The 15982-nt window shown below is 33.4% G+C and overlaps 1 protein-coding gene across 1 annotated transcript; it reads right to left on the bottom strand.

The window, feature by feature from the left end:
- Positions 1 to 4237: 4237 nt before the first annotated feature.
- LOC126888201 (general transcription factor IIH subunit 4) lies at positions 4238 to 15772 on the bottom strand. Its single transcript, XM_050656254.1, has 2 exons — positions 15173 to 15772; positions 4238 to 5253 (listed from the first exon to the last, which is right to left on the bottom strand). Exons 1-2 carry the CDS (start codon positions 15633 to 15635, stop codon positions 4292 to 4294), a joined length of 1425 nt encoding a protein of 474 aa, XP_050512211.1. The 5' UTR covers positions 15636 to 15772; the 3' UTR covers positions 4238 to 4291.
- Between the last annotated feature and the right edge of the window lie 210 nt (positions 15773 to 15982).

The following is a 15982-nucleotide window of genomic DNA, read 5'->3' as shown; positions in this document are numbered from 1 at the left end:
AATTTTTTCATCCCAGTAAGTAGTCGTTGGAGCATACATATATGTCTGGGCTACCTTAAGATTATATTACATTATTTAGTTGGAAGAATCCAACCGAATTCTCGGGTTTATGATCTTAATTTTAACTAGGTACATCTTGTGTTCATTTTTATGTATAATGAATCCTGCTCCACCATTTGAAGTGTCTTCTTCTCCTCTAAAATGAAATAGGAGTCTTTGATTTGAAAGTAATTGTGCATTGTCCATTTTATTGTTCACTTTCAATAAGCATAAGCAAATTAAGAAAACAGACGGGTTGTTCAAAAACAAAGTAGGTATCTCACAGTATTCACATATAAAGAAAGAAATATATAGAAGAATTATATTTCACCAACATAACGTGTGATCCAAAATTATTGTCACCATAGGTGGCTCTGAACGACAGAGATAGCTATACAGTGCATATCTATTCATAATTCAGATATACTTTCCAGTTTATGTCAACTTTGCAGTGTACGTCAACTTAACAAGAAAAGTTAGGTTATGTAAAGATGTTGGTGGTGGAAATATTATACAGCATCTTGTTTGATTTTATTTATTATTGCTACTTATATTTTTTTTAATTCTTTTTATTTTTGATTAAAGTTCTTTGTTAAAGGTTTTGACTCATTTTTTATGTTTTATAATGTTAATCAAAATTAATTGATAAACCGATGATATAAATTAAGATTAAAATAAGACATACGTAATTTTTTGCACGGCTAGCTTTGATCCCAATAATTGTGGATCGCTCGTTATATTGTAGGAAGAGAGGAGCGCTCATATCTCAAAAATAGAGTAGCTAGAGCCATCCAAACAATAAAGCTCCGGGTCCTGATAAAACGTATAAAAATCTTCAAACTGGTAGAAGATAACTACGTATATCGAACCTACACAAGACCTTTTCCACACTATATTCACCTCATCAATAACAAAGAATAGATCTCCCGAAAAATGCCAAAACTACAGAACCGTAAGTTTGGTGAGCCATTTGTTGAAGATAAGCATTAAAAACGATAGAACATATCTAATCCAATTTCAGTTTGGATTTAGAAATGGACTTGGAACTAGGGAAGCACTATTCAGTTTCCAAATGTTAATCCAAAGAGACCTAAATGATGATATTGTCTGCTTTCTAGATTACGAAAAAGCTTTCTATAATTTAAACCACATAATTTATCGATATTCTCAGAAAAAACAGGTATACAAGAAGGAATCTTTAAAATTGACAATAATTATTCCGTAACATTTAATAATGAGAGAGGAATTCGACAAGGTTGTATTTTCTCACCATTATTGTTCAATATTTTGAATAATACTGTTCTTCTTACTGAGAGTTCTCAAAGGCTAATTAACCAAATTGAAATGACTAGCAGAAATTTCGGAATGAGTCTTACTTTACTTCTTTAGTCCTAAGCCTTTCTACCTTTACGTGTAAGGCTGGTGGAGTTGAGTTTGGCATTGTAGTCTCCATGCTTTCCGATCTTGCACTTTCCAATGTCAATCCCTTCTTCTCGACTTCTTTCCTGATTTCATCTACCCACATAACTCTTGGTCTTCCTCTTTTGTTTGTCCCCTGCACTCTCGTTTCGAACACTCGTTTTGTAAGCCTCTCGTTCGACATTCTACACACGTGTCCGAACCATCTAAGTTGTCCCTCCACTATTTTTTCATTGATTGGTTCTAGTTTTAGGTTTTGTCTAATTGTTTCGTTTCGTATTTTGTCTGTCCTCTTTCTGTTTGCTATTTTCCTCAGGAACCTCATTTCCATAGCATTAACTCTGGATTTTTGTCTCCCCGTCAATGTCTATGTCTCGCTACTATACATGATTGTTGGTCTAACTACTCATTTAACGACTGCCGTTTTTGCTTTCTCTGGTATCTCTTTTTTTTTCCAAAAATGTTGTTTTCATAGCGTTAAATAAGCTTCCTGTTCGTCCCATTCTCTCGTTTATTTCCATGTCTTGTTTACCATTTGATTCGATTATTACTCCTAGGTATTTAAAATATTCCACTTGCTCTAGTTGTTTCCCGTGTAATTCTATTGCGTGTGTCTTCCTCGTATTTGAAAGTACATATCATTGTTTTTGTTTTCTCTGTATTAATTTTCATATTTATGTTTGATATTTCTTCTTCTAGGATTTCAAGATTGTTCTATAAGTCTTCTCTGTTTTCTGCTATCAATACCATGTCGTCTGCAAATAGTAGCTCCGATAGTTGAGTCCGTTTCATTTGCCAGTATCCTAATGTTAATTTTCTCATTCTTCTCTTGGCTTTCTTTATCGCTTCATCCAGTACCACTGAGAATAGCAGTGGACTCAGCACGCATCCCTGTTTGACGCCTTGACTTGTAGTAAATTATCTAGATTCCTCGTTATTGTATTTGTATTATTTTTGTACATATCCTTTATTACTTCTATTATGTGTCTGTCGACTCCCCTTTCTTTTAGTGTCTTCCATACGTCCTTTCTTCGGACTCTGTCAAACGCCTTTTCCAGGTCAATGAAGCACATATGTATCTCTATATTCTTCTTGATTACCTTCTCACTTACTTGTCTTAATGTGAATATTAGGTCTTGCGTGCTTCTGTCCTTCCTGAATCCACACTGTGTGTCTTCCATAGTTGTTTCTATTTGGGTTTTTATTCTTGTGAATACCTTCCAAGGGATACTTGATATAGTGATACCTCGGTAATTATTACAGTTTCTCTTGTCTCCCTTTTTGTGTATTGGTAGTATGTCTTTGTTCCAGTCCTTTGGTAATTCTGCTCTATTTATGATATCATTCATTAGTTCTTTCATGCTATCCATTCCCTCTGTCCCCATTAATTTTATCATTTCCAGGGTGATATGATCCTTGCCTGGTGTTTTGCCCTTTACTCTTTCTATTGCTTTCTCTAATTCCTCTCTTGTTATGCATTCCACTTATTGTTCTTCATTCATTTCTTGTATCTCCCCTATGTTGTCCGTGTCTGCATGAGTTAGCTCTTTGAAGTGTTCTCTCCATTATTTGTTTGTCTTCTGTTAGTACGTTTCCATTCTTGTCTTTTATATTCGGCATCATGTGCTCTTTCTTTTGTCTGAGTTGTTTTAATGCGCCGTAGAAGAGTTTTTGGTTTCCCCTATAATTTTTTGTCCAAATCTCTTCCATGACCTTTCCTTTCCTGCTTTCACCGCTATTTTAACCTCTTTCCTTTTTTCTTTATATGCCTCGTAATCTGTTTCGTGTTTTGTGCTTAGGTATCTCCATTTATCTTTTTTGTTCTTTATTTTCTCTCGTATTTCTTCCGTCCACCATTTCGTTCTCCTCATGTTAGTATTTGCTATTTTTGCTTTCCCACAAGTTTCCTCAGCTGCTCTGATTATGCTGGTTTTTAGATGTTCCCATTTTTCTTCTATGAATGAGTCTTAAATATCGATAAAACGAAAACGATGATAATCAGCAAAAAACCTGAATTTAAACTACGATTTTTTCAAAAATTATAAACTACTAGAGACACTAGGAAGTGTCCAAAACTTCACATAATATATCTATGGTGTAACAGTGTAACTTAAATGAGAATTGGGATCACTCTATGGAAGAATTGAGAATGCCACAAATGTGTTTTATAGAATGAAAGCTGTTCTTTGCAATCTGGGCCTTAACATAATAGTTAGACTTCAAATACTAAACTGTTATGTATTCTCAACTCTAATATATGATATAAAGGCATGGACCCTTACAGGAAACAAGAAAATAACAGCATTAGAAATATGGTGTTACCAAAAGATGATGAGTATATGGTTGATGCATCGAATTGCGAATAAAAATGTTTTACATAGAATAGGTCAAGATTAAAAGTTGATCTGCACAGTAAAACATAGACAACTTTCATATTTTGGACATGTAATGAGAGGCAAGAAATACCACATTTTACAAGTCATCAAGCAGGTTAAATTAAAAGGAAGTTGAGGGCCTGTAGACAACGAATCTTTTATCTGATAAATCTGTAACATTGAAAGGGTGACACATTCTTAGAACTGTTTAGGACCCCTGTAAATAAGCTTTTGTGAGCCAGAATAATCGCCAACATTAAATGAGAATGTGCCACGGGAACAATGTCGTGATTTATATTTCTTTAATACTATTCATTCGTTTGTTTTCCAGTAGACCCTCTTCCGTTGAGCATCACCTTCATTACGTATCTAATTTAAGGTATTTAAAAAAAAAGAAATTAGTCTAAAAAGTAAAAATGTATTGACTATTTTTACACATAATTAAAATTAACCTTAATCTAATTTCCTTTTGAATATCTCTTCCAAAACTTTTTAACATCATCATGCGCTGATTTATTAATAACTAATGTCCTCTTTTCTTTGTTGCACCATATTAAAACACCATTTGATTCCGTATACTCTTTGAGTACATTAAAATCGGCTTGAGATAGGAACTGACTATACAACACTCCTTCATTATAGGTCAATCTATTTCTTTCTAATTCCCATAGTTTGATTTGATCAACTACAGTTGGAGGGAGTGGTTGTTTGGCTTCTGCATCTAACATTTGGGGGTGAGCATGCTGCTTCAAGAATCCTATAACCTGATCAGCTGTTATCCCTCCTTTTAAAGCTTGTCTTATAGAATCTCTTGTTATCACACCAACTACTAAATTCGGAAACCTATACATAAGCTCTGTAAATAAAGCAATTAGAGCAACTTGCAGATTAGAATCTGTATATGCATATACTCTGTAATTAGTTTCTACTACTATATAACCTTTAGGACGATCTTCTTCAATATCTGCAGTAACTTTATTTTGACTACTAGTTATATTTAGAGCTAGCCTAGTAGGATAAAATCTCCCAGCTTTTCTCTTTCTTTGGTACACTAAACCAAACTCTCTCAGATGTTGCAAAAATATTAACAATCCTGGACTCATACCTTCAGTACTGTAATCTTTTCCTAAGGTACTAAAGCTAAGTTGAAACAAAAAAGTAAGACACTCTACTAAATCAAGACCACGTTCTTCTACTGTGTCTAAATACTGAAGTAAAAAATGCCAAACTTGTGCCTGTCTATCCAAGAGCAAAAATTGGAAACCTTGTCTTGTTATCACTAATGTTCCATCATCTTCATCACGTTTCATCAGACCTGCATGCAACAGGATTCTCACAGCATCAGCTGATATTCCTTCTTGCTGCTGGGAACCTACCATATAATGTAAGACACACTCCCATCTTTCTTGAGAATAGGTATCTAAAAACATAACAAAATTAGATTTTCTATTACCTTTTATTATAAAACTAGGTGAACCAATAGTCATTGTTCTGTTCGTGCTATGAGTATTAAATTCGGACTAAAATCTGTTTATAACAAAATGAATCTATATTTCCCTTGGTCACAAATTGACTTCCTTAGTGTTTTTATCTTCTTCAAGATTAACTCTTGCTGAGAGACATATTTAGGAGCAGTATACCGATCAGTTTGAAAAGACAAGTGTTTGATCAATGTGTGCTACCGGTAATGACGTATGGAGCACAGACACTGATTCTAACCAAGACAACAGCGTCGAAAATGAGGGTTGCTCAAAGGCGTATGGAAAGATCCATGCTGGGCGTAATCCTACGGGATAAAATAAGAAATGAAGATCTCAGACAAAGAACTGATATCACAGATGTTAGAACGTGTCACCAAGCTCAAATGGAACTGGTCGGGACACATCGACAGGCTGAAGGATTCAAGATGGACACGAAAACTGATGGAATGGAGACCAAGAGAAGAAAAACGCAGTAGAGGAAGGCCGCCTACACGATGGACAGATGATATCAGGCGGATTATTAAAAACTGGCAACAATCAGCACAAAACCGTGAAGTGTGGAAACAATTGGGGAGACCTATGTCCAGCATTGGACGTAAATTGGTTGGATGATGATGATGATGAGTGTTTTTATATAATATCAACCAATTTGTATAAGATATGGTTGAATGTTCAAATATATGAATTTTAGAAATAAAAGGCTGATATCGAGCATAGTTATATACTAACTCTTTCCCAAGTATACTTTTGCTCTCAGAGAATCATCAGGGGCATCTGAGATAAGCAAAAAAACGCTATTGTAGAGATAGAAACAAGGTGGAAAAACTTCAACAAGAACTCGAAGCTGATGTATAATAAAAAATGATAATAATTTTGTAGACTTACTTCGTCAGAAAATGAAGATATCCCAGGATGTGGTAGACATTTGCTTAAAATTAACATTACAAATAACAAATAACACACTGGACAAAGACAAACCGATTAAAATATTTGAATGAGGCTACATTGTTCGAAGTTTGGAGGTACAGTAATAGATGATCCTTATGTAACTAGGGGAAGGTCTATTTGGCCCCTTCAAAGTTCTTCATATATGGCAGAATGAATTTTTATAAGACTTCAAATACGTACTAACTTCTTCTCATCTGGCGGTTCGGGGCATATAAGTATGATCCCAACGAGTTTGTAATGTATTTTTGAAATTTGTTTCGTTATAATAAATAAAAACTGAATCTTTTTTATAGAAATTCATTGTAAAACTGTCAAACAATATTCCTTTTTCACAGTTCCTAGATATAGTCTTTTTACTACAAAAGCAGGTTTACGTAGGTCAAAATTTGTGACGTCAGAGCACTGCCAAGACATTAGAATGTGACTTTTTATCATAGCCACGTTTATGTCATTACTTGTCAGAGATATTTTTCTTTGTTTTTGTTTACTGAACAAGTAATATCTATAATTATTTATTCTAATTAATGATGTCAATTGATTTTCATTACTTACCGAAATATAATAGTTAACAACAATATTATCATAGTGTAGGCATTGTTTGTGTAAATATAATCAATAAAATAGATTATTTAATATCTTAAAACTACTGCCAACGCTAAAATTCATAAGAAAACTTTCTAATCTTTAAATCCAATAATAATTTTATTTCTAACAAACCTAAACTAAGAAATCTAAATTCTTTAACTTACTTCTCGGCAGTAAAATGGGACCCATTATTTCGTTCTTGTTCAAAATAATCTATTAAAGAAGCATTTTGGTTTGGCATGTTTCTCAATACAAACACAATCACAATACCTACACAACAATAATTACAATAGTTTTTAAATTAAGCTGTATTAAATATGTCAGTATTTATAAAAACAGTACAGTTTTTTAAAGCTATATTTTGAATCAAATTGTGTACAAAACAAAGTAAAAATATAGCAACCCTGAATTGTCATATCAGTAGCATACTTACGATTGTCTAATATATTTAAATAAAATTATTATTTTTTGGAGTATTTAACTTAAAGGATATTATTAATAATAAAAAATGTTTTTGGTTATTTAATTAATATAATTCTAAAATTCTCAATGTAATCCCAATTACGCTTTTCTTATTACCATGTTGACACTTATGCAACATCGGGCAGTTCCGTGTGGGTGTCATCTAGCTGTCGGTGCTAGAGAAATGCCAATTTTAAAGTTGATGTTTATATTTGTTAAATAACATTACAAATATTTCGGGGTATTATTAATATATTTCGAAATGAAGAAATGAAAACCGATTGACGTCATTAATTAGAATAAATACCTAATTATAGATATTACTTGTACAGTAAACAAAAACAAAGAAAAATATCTGACAAGTAATGACATAAACGTGGCCATGATGAAAAGTCACATTCTAATATCTTGGCAGTGCTCTGACATCAGAAATTTTGACCTATGTACGCTTGCTTTTGTAGTAAAAAGACTATAGTAATAAAAAATTCATAATTAAGTTTCATGAGAATTTTATGAGATTTTTATTGAAATAAAACTCAAAAATACAAACATTTGTAAAAAGAAGCGAAATTCATGAATTATCATTGTCCATTTTTGACCATTCTCAGCTGACCGTCTTCTGCTGACGTCAAAATGAGAGTTGCCGTGAGAGTGAGAGTATACTTAGTGATAAATGAAAAAAATCATTACTATTAAAATTGTTTGCATTTCTACCCATTCTCTGTAAGGGTTTATTTACAGCATAAGTTCGATTATGAAATTCTAAATAAAATAAGTCTTGGGATCTGGTGTCTCTACAGGGAGTACGGAAATAAACCTTTTCCAAAAGAGCACTAGCATCAATGCCTCCTCGTATTAATTTATATATAAATGCTACATCTAGCAATATTCGCCTTTCTTGAAGAGTAGGCAATTTAAGTAAAGATTGTAAAACAATGTATTCAATTTCATTTACAGGTATTCTCAATTTAAAAGCAATAAATCTTAAGAACTTTCTCTGTATTCTTTCTAATAGATCTTTGTAGCATTTAAAATGTGGAGACCAAATATTGCTACCATATTCCAAAACCGATCTATAAGGGAACAGTAGATATTTTTGAGACAATAAATATTATCAAATTCAGAGAGGCTACGTTTCATGAAACCTAAAAGTTTCATGGATCTATTAGAAACGTAAGAAAAGTGATCCCTGAAGCGTACTGTAGGGTCAAAAATTATCCCAAGATCCTTAAATGTTGTGATTACCTCTAATCTAAAATATTCGGTCCAATATGGTATTCAAATGAAATCGGATGATGGCATTATAATGGGATTTTTAGCAATTTTTTTAGCTTTTGGTAAGATTATTGTGAGTAGGGCTTACAATACCGAGCCAAAATCTCAATACCGGTATTTGGTATTTAAAATTTCAAATACCGGGATCCCGGTATTAAAACCGGTTTATGAATAAAAAATATACACCTTATATTTATACTATCCTCAGTTGTTATACCGACTTGTTATTAAATAATACATATATGAAACCTATTAAATTTTGTTTTGAAAAGAGTAGATGTTGCTTATAACATTTCATAGAGAGCAGGAATAGATTATGGTCTCATTAGTTTTGGACCAGATAACAGCGAAACTACAGGGTAACATTCCATGGTGCTTAATGTATGCTGATGATGTCGTGTTAGTAGGAAATAGTGAAAGAGACTTAGAACAAAAACTGCAACAGTGGAGGCAAGCTCTGGAGGAAAAAGGTTTAAAACTTAGTAGGACATAAACAGAGTATTTGAAATGTTCATTTAAAGATGGAGTTACTACAAATAAAATGGTATCTTTGGATGGTGAACTGATTGTAAAAAGCAATAGTTTTAAGTACCTGGGATCAGTATTACAGAGTAATGGAGAAATAGATGGAGATGCATGCAGTAGAATTAGGGCTGGATGAATGAAGTGGAAAGAATCGAGTGGTGTGTTGTGTGACAGAAAAATTCCAATGAAGCTGAAGGGAAAATTCTATAAAACAGCCATAAGCAGTGCCGGTTTAACACAGTCTGCCGCCCGGTGCTGATACGGATGCCGCGCCCAGGCTCAAAAATATTTCTTAACTTTATTTCAATTAATAATTAAAACCGGTATAATTTGACTTAAACTTTCAATTGCTGTCAGCAGAATTGCTATTTTATTTTTTAATCAAACGTTATTCGCGTTCAAAAATTGCAATTTCTCGATTTTTTGAAAGTTCCACCGCGTTTATCTCGAAAACTATGCATCCTACGAAAAAACTTGTAAGAACATTTTTGCTTAGAATTACCCAAGAAATACAAAAAAATGTTTTATTTTGCGAAAAATCGATTTTATGTAATTCCTCAAGTTCTTTGTTTATAACAATCTTATCGACATCCGGATCAACTGTTACCCAAAAAATTCGTGTTCTACGGGTCAAAATACATAAAAAAACTTGGGTAAGTTCATCTAAATAAAGGAGCCCGTAGCACCCCCTCCTGGACACAGCACTAATTTGTTTATAAGCCAAAAAATTGTTTATAACTTTAAAACATTGCTGAGGCTGCTTTAATAATCCGATTTCAATTCTGTAAAGTGCATTAGATAGGTGGAGTACTTCTTTATATGTAAAAAAATTGACAAATCTTTGTATGTTCTAGTTTTTGTTGTGCAATATTTTAAAAAATTTTAATTTTTTAAAAAAAAGTTTAGATTGCAAAATTATTATGCAAAATCTAGCAAGTTAATTTTAATGAAATTTGGTGTACGGTTTTAGCACATTAAAAAATTTTCTAAGCGAATTAGGAAGGTTCCAAGTGTAACCTAAGTGATGGAAAATAATTGAATAAGGACAGGCTTGTTTTGCCCCCTTATTTTATATTTATTGCTATTTTGAAGCAAGGGTCATAAATTAAGACATTTTTAACAAATCGCATCTGATAGAAAATTTAATTATCTTTGTTTTATTCCTATAGGACTTTGTTCTAAAATGAATAGTTTTTAAGTTATAAGCAAAAAAAGTAGAAAAAAAACGAAATATTTTGAAATTTTTAAATATTTTATCTTTTTATTAATGTTCGGGGCATACTTGAGAAGGAGCATAAATTAATTATTATTAACGAAGTTATGACCTAACTTTATCCGCAAAAATCTGAATGCTACCTCTCACATCCACCTAAAAACAGATTCTTACTGGTCTAATTATATTCTTAAACGCTGTAGAATGATATAATTTTACGGCGCGCGGCATGTTTGTACGTTATCTGACATTTAGATAACATAAACTGAACACAGTGCATAAACCATATAGGTACGTCGACGTTAATAATAATTTATTTATAAATTATTGTTGTTTTCAAGTTAATGATAAAACAGAAAAATTTTTATTATTATATCATGTGGATTTGTATGCAAATTTTATTTTACCATAATCATATAATTTCGGAACAGCACGCGCTTCGCGCGTACCGCCCTAGAACCTTCAACCGCCCGGTGCTACAGCACCCAAAAGACCCCCTGGTTAAACCGGCGCTGGCCATAAGACCGTCTATGATGTAAGGAACTGAATGTTGGGCAGTAAAGAAGAAAGAGGAACAACAAATGCATGTGGCGGAAATGAGAATGCTTAGATAGATGAGTGGAGTGACAAAGAAGGATAAAATTAGAAATGAGTATATTAGGGGAAGTCTAGGTGTGGCACCAATTGATGCCAAAATGAGAGAGTATAGGTTAAGATGGTTTGGTCATGTTCAACGTTGAGACGTTAATCACACAATACGAAGAATAGCTGAAGTGCAGATTCCTGGAAGGAGTAGGAGAGGAAGACCAAAGAAGACCTGGGGGGAGACGATAAGGCAGGACATGTTGGTAAAGGGGATTGACATTGATATGACCCAAGATAGAATTGTGTGGAGAAATGCAATTAAGGAAGCCGACCCCGCATAGGGATAAGACAAAGAGCATGATGAGAGAGTAGGAATAGATAGATACAAAAAATGTGTAAATAGAAAAACTATATATTTGATTCTAGGATAAATTTTGCATATTATAATAGGATAGTACTTTTACTTATGAAATTTGCTATTTGTAAATTAATTTAACTTTAAAATATATTAATACAAAGATTAACTACTGTGACAAATATTTTATATGGATTACTCTGTATTTAGACCGCTACAAATTTTCAATTATTATTAATAATTCAGAAAATAAGTGAGCCTAATTTATACACCACAATAACAAAAAAATGAAAAATAGATCTGAAAATGTAAAAACAATTCTGATTAATAAATCTTTCGGCTTATTTATAAAATAAAGTAGTCTAATTTTACATATTTAAGAATTTTTATATAACTCATTTTATATATTTGTATACACGAGATTTAATCATTTGGTTGTAGAAGCTGATATAACCCTTCGTCTTAAATTAACGACATTCACGCTTTTAGAAAGAGCTATATCTGACTTATACCTATGTGTAATAAACGTGTTTAATAAATATTTTTTACAATGATATTGGTTGTTTATCTTCCAAAATAATTTGTTGTAATAGCAAAAAATATCTAAGAAGAAAGATTATTGTGCATCAATTCAATTTTTATAAATTAAGCTAATACCGAAATGCCGGTATTTTATTATAAATACCGGTATCAAATACCGGACAAAAATCGTCCGGGATCCCGGTATTCAGGATCCCAGAATCCCAGTATTGTAAGCCCTAATTGTGAGATTTATGTTGATTAGTAGGCTTTTTAGTGTGAAAGAATTATTAATAACCCCTTAATGTCTTGACTCCTGAATTCGTTTATTCAAAAAAACAACTGAAGAATATCTTAAAATAACTGTGTTCTAGTTTATTATTCTGGGATGTTTGATAGTTTAAACATTTATTGTTGTTAAGATGTAGTTTTCTTAAAACTTTTGTAAATGGATGCTGGTAAGACAATGAGATGGAGATGCTGTGAAAACACAAGGCTTATTCAACCTCATAGTTGTTAAATTGGTAAACGGTCAAATGGGTAAAAATTTTATGCCAATAAAAAATTATTCTATCCTGTTCTATTCTAATGGGTAAAAAATCGTACTTTATGGTGGTAAGGGGCCAAATCAACCTAGTACATTTTTTACAATAATCCGACTAGATCTATAAGGATTCAAACGGTATCAATAATATTAAAAATGGTTCAGAAATAAACAGTTTACAGCCTTAGCAGGTGGGGAAGTTTTAAAACAATTTGATACAAAGAGGTCTTTAAGACCTCATTCCGTCAAATAGGAAGTTATTTAAAAATTGTTCCCGCAAGTAATGTGTTACCGTAAAGTGAGGCTACTTTGTGACACTTTTATTAGGTTTTGTGATGATACAGTACATACAGAACTAAAAAGAAGAAATGGATTGAAGACTTACTGCTGGAACTCGAAGCTAATAGTAACGATAATGCAAGACTATATAAACACATAAAAGCACAGAATAAGAAAAAGATTCCGGCAAATATTGGAAAAAAGGAATGGGAAACACACTATAGAGAATTGTTCAAAAAGAAAGGCGATGCTGAAAATGCAGAAAATGAAGAACAAACAGTAAATAGGAATGAAGAACAATCAGAGCCTCCCTCATACAACGAAGCATTGGTGACCATAAACAGATTAAAGACAAGGAAAGCAGCAGGACCACACGACATTATAAATGAGTTCTTCAAGAAAGGGGGAGAGGAACTAGCCCACAGAATCCACAAGCTGATAGAACGAATATGGGAAGAACACATGCCGAACGACTGGAACTGCGGTCTGATAACACCAATCCCTAAAAAAGTTGACAAAACGAAATGCACTAACTACAGGGGAATCACGCTATTAAATACAATGTACAAAATATTAACTAATTTGATCAGACAAAGAATAGAAAAAGAAATGAGAACAAAAATAGGTGAATACCAACATGGATTCAGAGAAGGTAAGTCAACAATAGATGCAATACACATTGTAACGCAAATCGTTGAAAAAAGTTACGAGCATGGAATCGATCTATATATACTGTTTATTGACTACAAGCAAGCCTTTGACAGTGTAATAAGGGAGGAGCTAATTAATGATATGAAGCAACCAGGCATTCAAGAAAAACTAGTAAGTCTCACGAAAATGACGATGAAGGAATCCAAAGCACGAATCTTAACAAGGGAAGGCCCGTCAGATGAAGTACAAATGGAGGTAGGTGTCAGACAGGGAGACTCCCGATCAACATTATTTAACATTGGCATAGAGGGTGCAGTAAGAGCAGCCAAAATTAGGGGAACAATTATCGAATCTTCAGCCCAACTGATAGCGTATGCAGACGATATTGCACTGGTTACTAGAGATTTAAAAACCATGCAGAATATAATATTAATACTAGATAAAGAAGCAAAGAAGAGAGGGCTAGTAATAAACCAAAGCAAAACGAAATACCTCAAGTGCTCAAGAGAGAATACGAACATCGAGAAAGAAATTAAGCTTGGAGCATATACATTTGAAAGAGTACACTGTTTCAAATATTTGGGAGTGATGGTGAATGGCAGAAATGATAGAACGGATGAAATAAATGAACGCATCCTACTGGGTAATAAAACCTATTGGAACTACCAAAAATTCTTGAAAGAAAAACACATTAGTAAGACAACCAAATTAAAAATTTACAAGACTGCAATCAGGCCAGTGATCACCTATGGTGCAGAGACGATGTGTCTAACACAAAAAGATGAAATGAGATTAGAAATCTTAGAGAGAAAGATAATTCGACGAATAATGGGACCAGTGAGGATAAGTGTAGGCGAATTTAGAAGATTAACAAATGAAGAAATTAAAGAAGTCATCCAGGGTGAAGACATAATCAAGTTCGTGAAGGCGCAGAGGCTCAGGTGGCTGGGACACACAGAAAGAGCTAACCCAGACTCTACGCTAAAGCGAATAACTGGCTGGAGACCAACAACAGGGAGACCAAAGGGAAGACCCAAAACAAGATGGAGAGATCAAGTCTTAGGAGACATAAAGAAGCTGAGAATCTACAATTGGAAGGAGCGTTGTAAGGACCGGAAAGAATGGAGGAAAGTTGTAGACAAAGCAAAGTCACACACGCTGCTATAATAATAAAAGACAACGGTGGACTGATTCTCCGCAACAAATGAATCAGAGAGCCCAAAAGGGCGGCAAACACTCCGCCAGGAGTGAATAAGCCATGATGATGATGATGATGATAGTACATACACTTTCAGTTTATTATAATTTTAAAAATATCACCTGAAAGCTCAATCTTTCCTCTATGTCCAGTGAAAACTAGAATGCGCTAAGTATATGTTATAAAAATCAAGAAAATGTCAAAAAAAGTTGTCACAAAGTCGCCCCATGGGCGGGGGTTTCTTTGTGACAAGTAAGTTTTTCTGCGATATTTATATGGAATTATAACTGTGACACAACGAAACACCCGTATATTTTTTACAGACATTTTAATGTTAAATGGAGGCAACATATTGTGTTAAAATATAAATTTACTTTGGTAGAAATATCTTCTAAAAATTCTTCTTCAAAAGTCAATGTTTCCATGCCAACCTAAAATCACCTGTTTTGATGATGATCAAATCAGCTGTGACATGACGAGCGAAGTTGCACTAGGAACTTTGGTTATTGTTCCCTAGATAGTGCACATAGTCTACTATTGAAATAAAACATTTTAATTATTCCAGCATTTCTAATGGCTAGGCCAAGTTAATAAGTTTAACTTTAGAGGCCACTGTCACAAAGTAACCACATGTGTCACAAACTAGCCTCACTTTACGGTAATAGAAATGTTTAAGTGATCATTAACTTTCATATAACAGTCAAAAATAATTTAATTACCTAGGAAAGCAACATCTCTAGCCTTACTATCCACTTCTAATGCTGAAGACATACTCCATGCTTTGCCACCTCCAAGCAAGGCAATTTTGAGATTCCTTTTAAACATAGGAGATAGTATCCAACCCAAAAGACCACCAGGTATAGCTGCCTCCTGCCATAACGTTAGTTCAGCTAAAACTTTGGTAGCATAGGTGTGTTCTTTTGAGAAGGTTTGAGAGCCCCAAGAGGCCACAACTGCTTGTGGCACCGGCTGTTCAACAAATAATAATCTAATGACATATTGTCTTGCTAGGTCCGGTAGTTCTCTATAAACCGCTAAACATATTGTAGGATGATTATAAAGTCTTTCTAATACATTTGGTGGTCGAGATTTTAAGTAATCATACAGGTTTTTGCATTCAAGGTTTGACTGCTTTATACGGGTGTTTCGCTGGTTTGAGGCACCAGCCCCATTATCAGCCATCTTTATACTTTAGAACACAATCATTTAATTATTTGAATATAATAATAAAACTTCACTTTTGATTAACATAACAAAACACCCCGTTCCCCGTTTGAGAAGAGAAACAGAAAATTTATGGTTAGGTTAGGAAGTTTTGACATTAACTTCTTCTTCTTCTACCTTGACTTAAAATTATAATACATTCAATTTTATACGTTCTTCGATTCTTCAGCACAATATGTTGTAAAAGAAAATTAAAAACACACCAATTAAGCAGATCATACATCCGTTACCCATGTAATAGATAATCGAAACATAAACAGATTAATTTTTAAATTGTAGCTTTTTACTTTTTAATACAAAGTGTA

This window comes from Diabrotica virgifera, chromosome 7 (genome assembly GCF_917563875.1).
Source record: "Diabrotica virgifera virgifera chromosome 7, PGI_DIABVI_V3a".
Classification (NCBI taxonomy): domain Eukaryota; kingdom Metazoa; phylum Arthropoda; class Insecta; order Coleoptera; family Chrysomelidae; genus Diabrotica; species Diabrotica virgifera.
The sequence above is the reverse complement of the archived record's forward strand: the minus strand, read 5'-3'. Positions and strand labels throughout refer to the sequence as shown.

What these genes read in the sequence shown, in the direction of transcription:
- LOC126888201 (XM_050656254.1), bottom strand. Translation starts at nt 15,635, where the DNA reads ATGGCTGATAATGGGGCTGGTGCCTCAAACCAGCGAAACACCCGTATA. An exon ending in TAGAGATGTTGCTTTCCTAG is followed by an intron (nt 5,254 to 15,172) that starts GTAATTAAATTA and finishes TTATGTTTTTAG; the next exon opens with ATACCTATTCTCAAGAAAGA.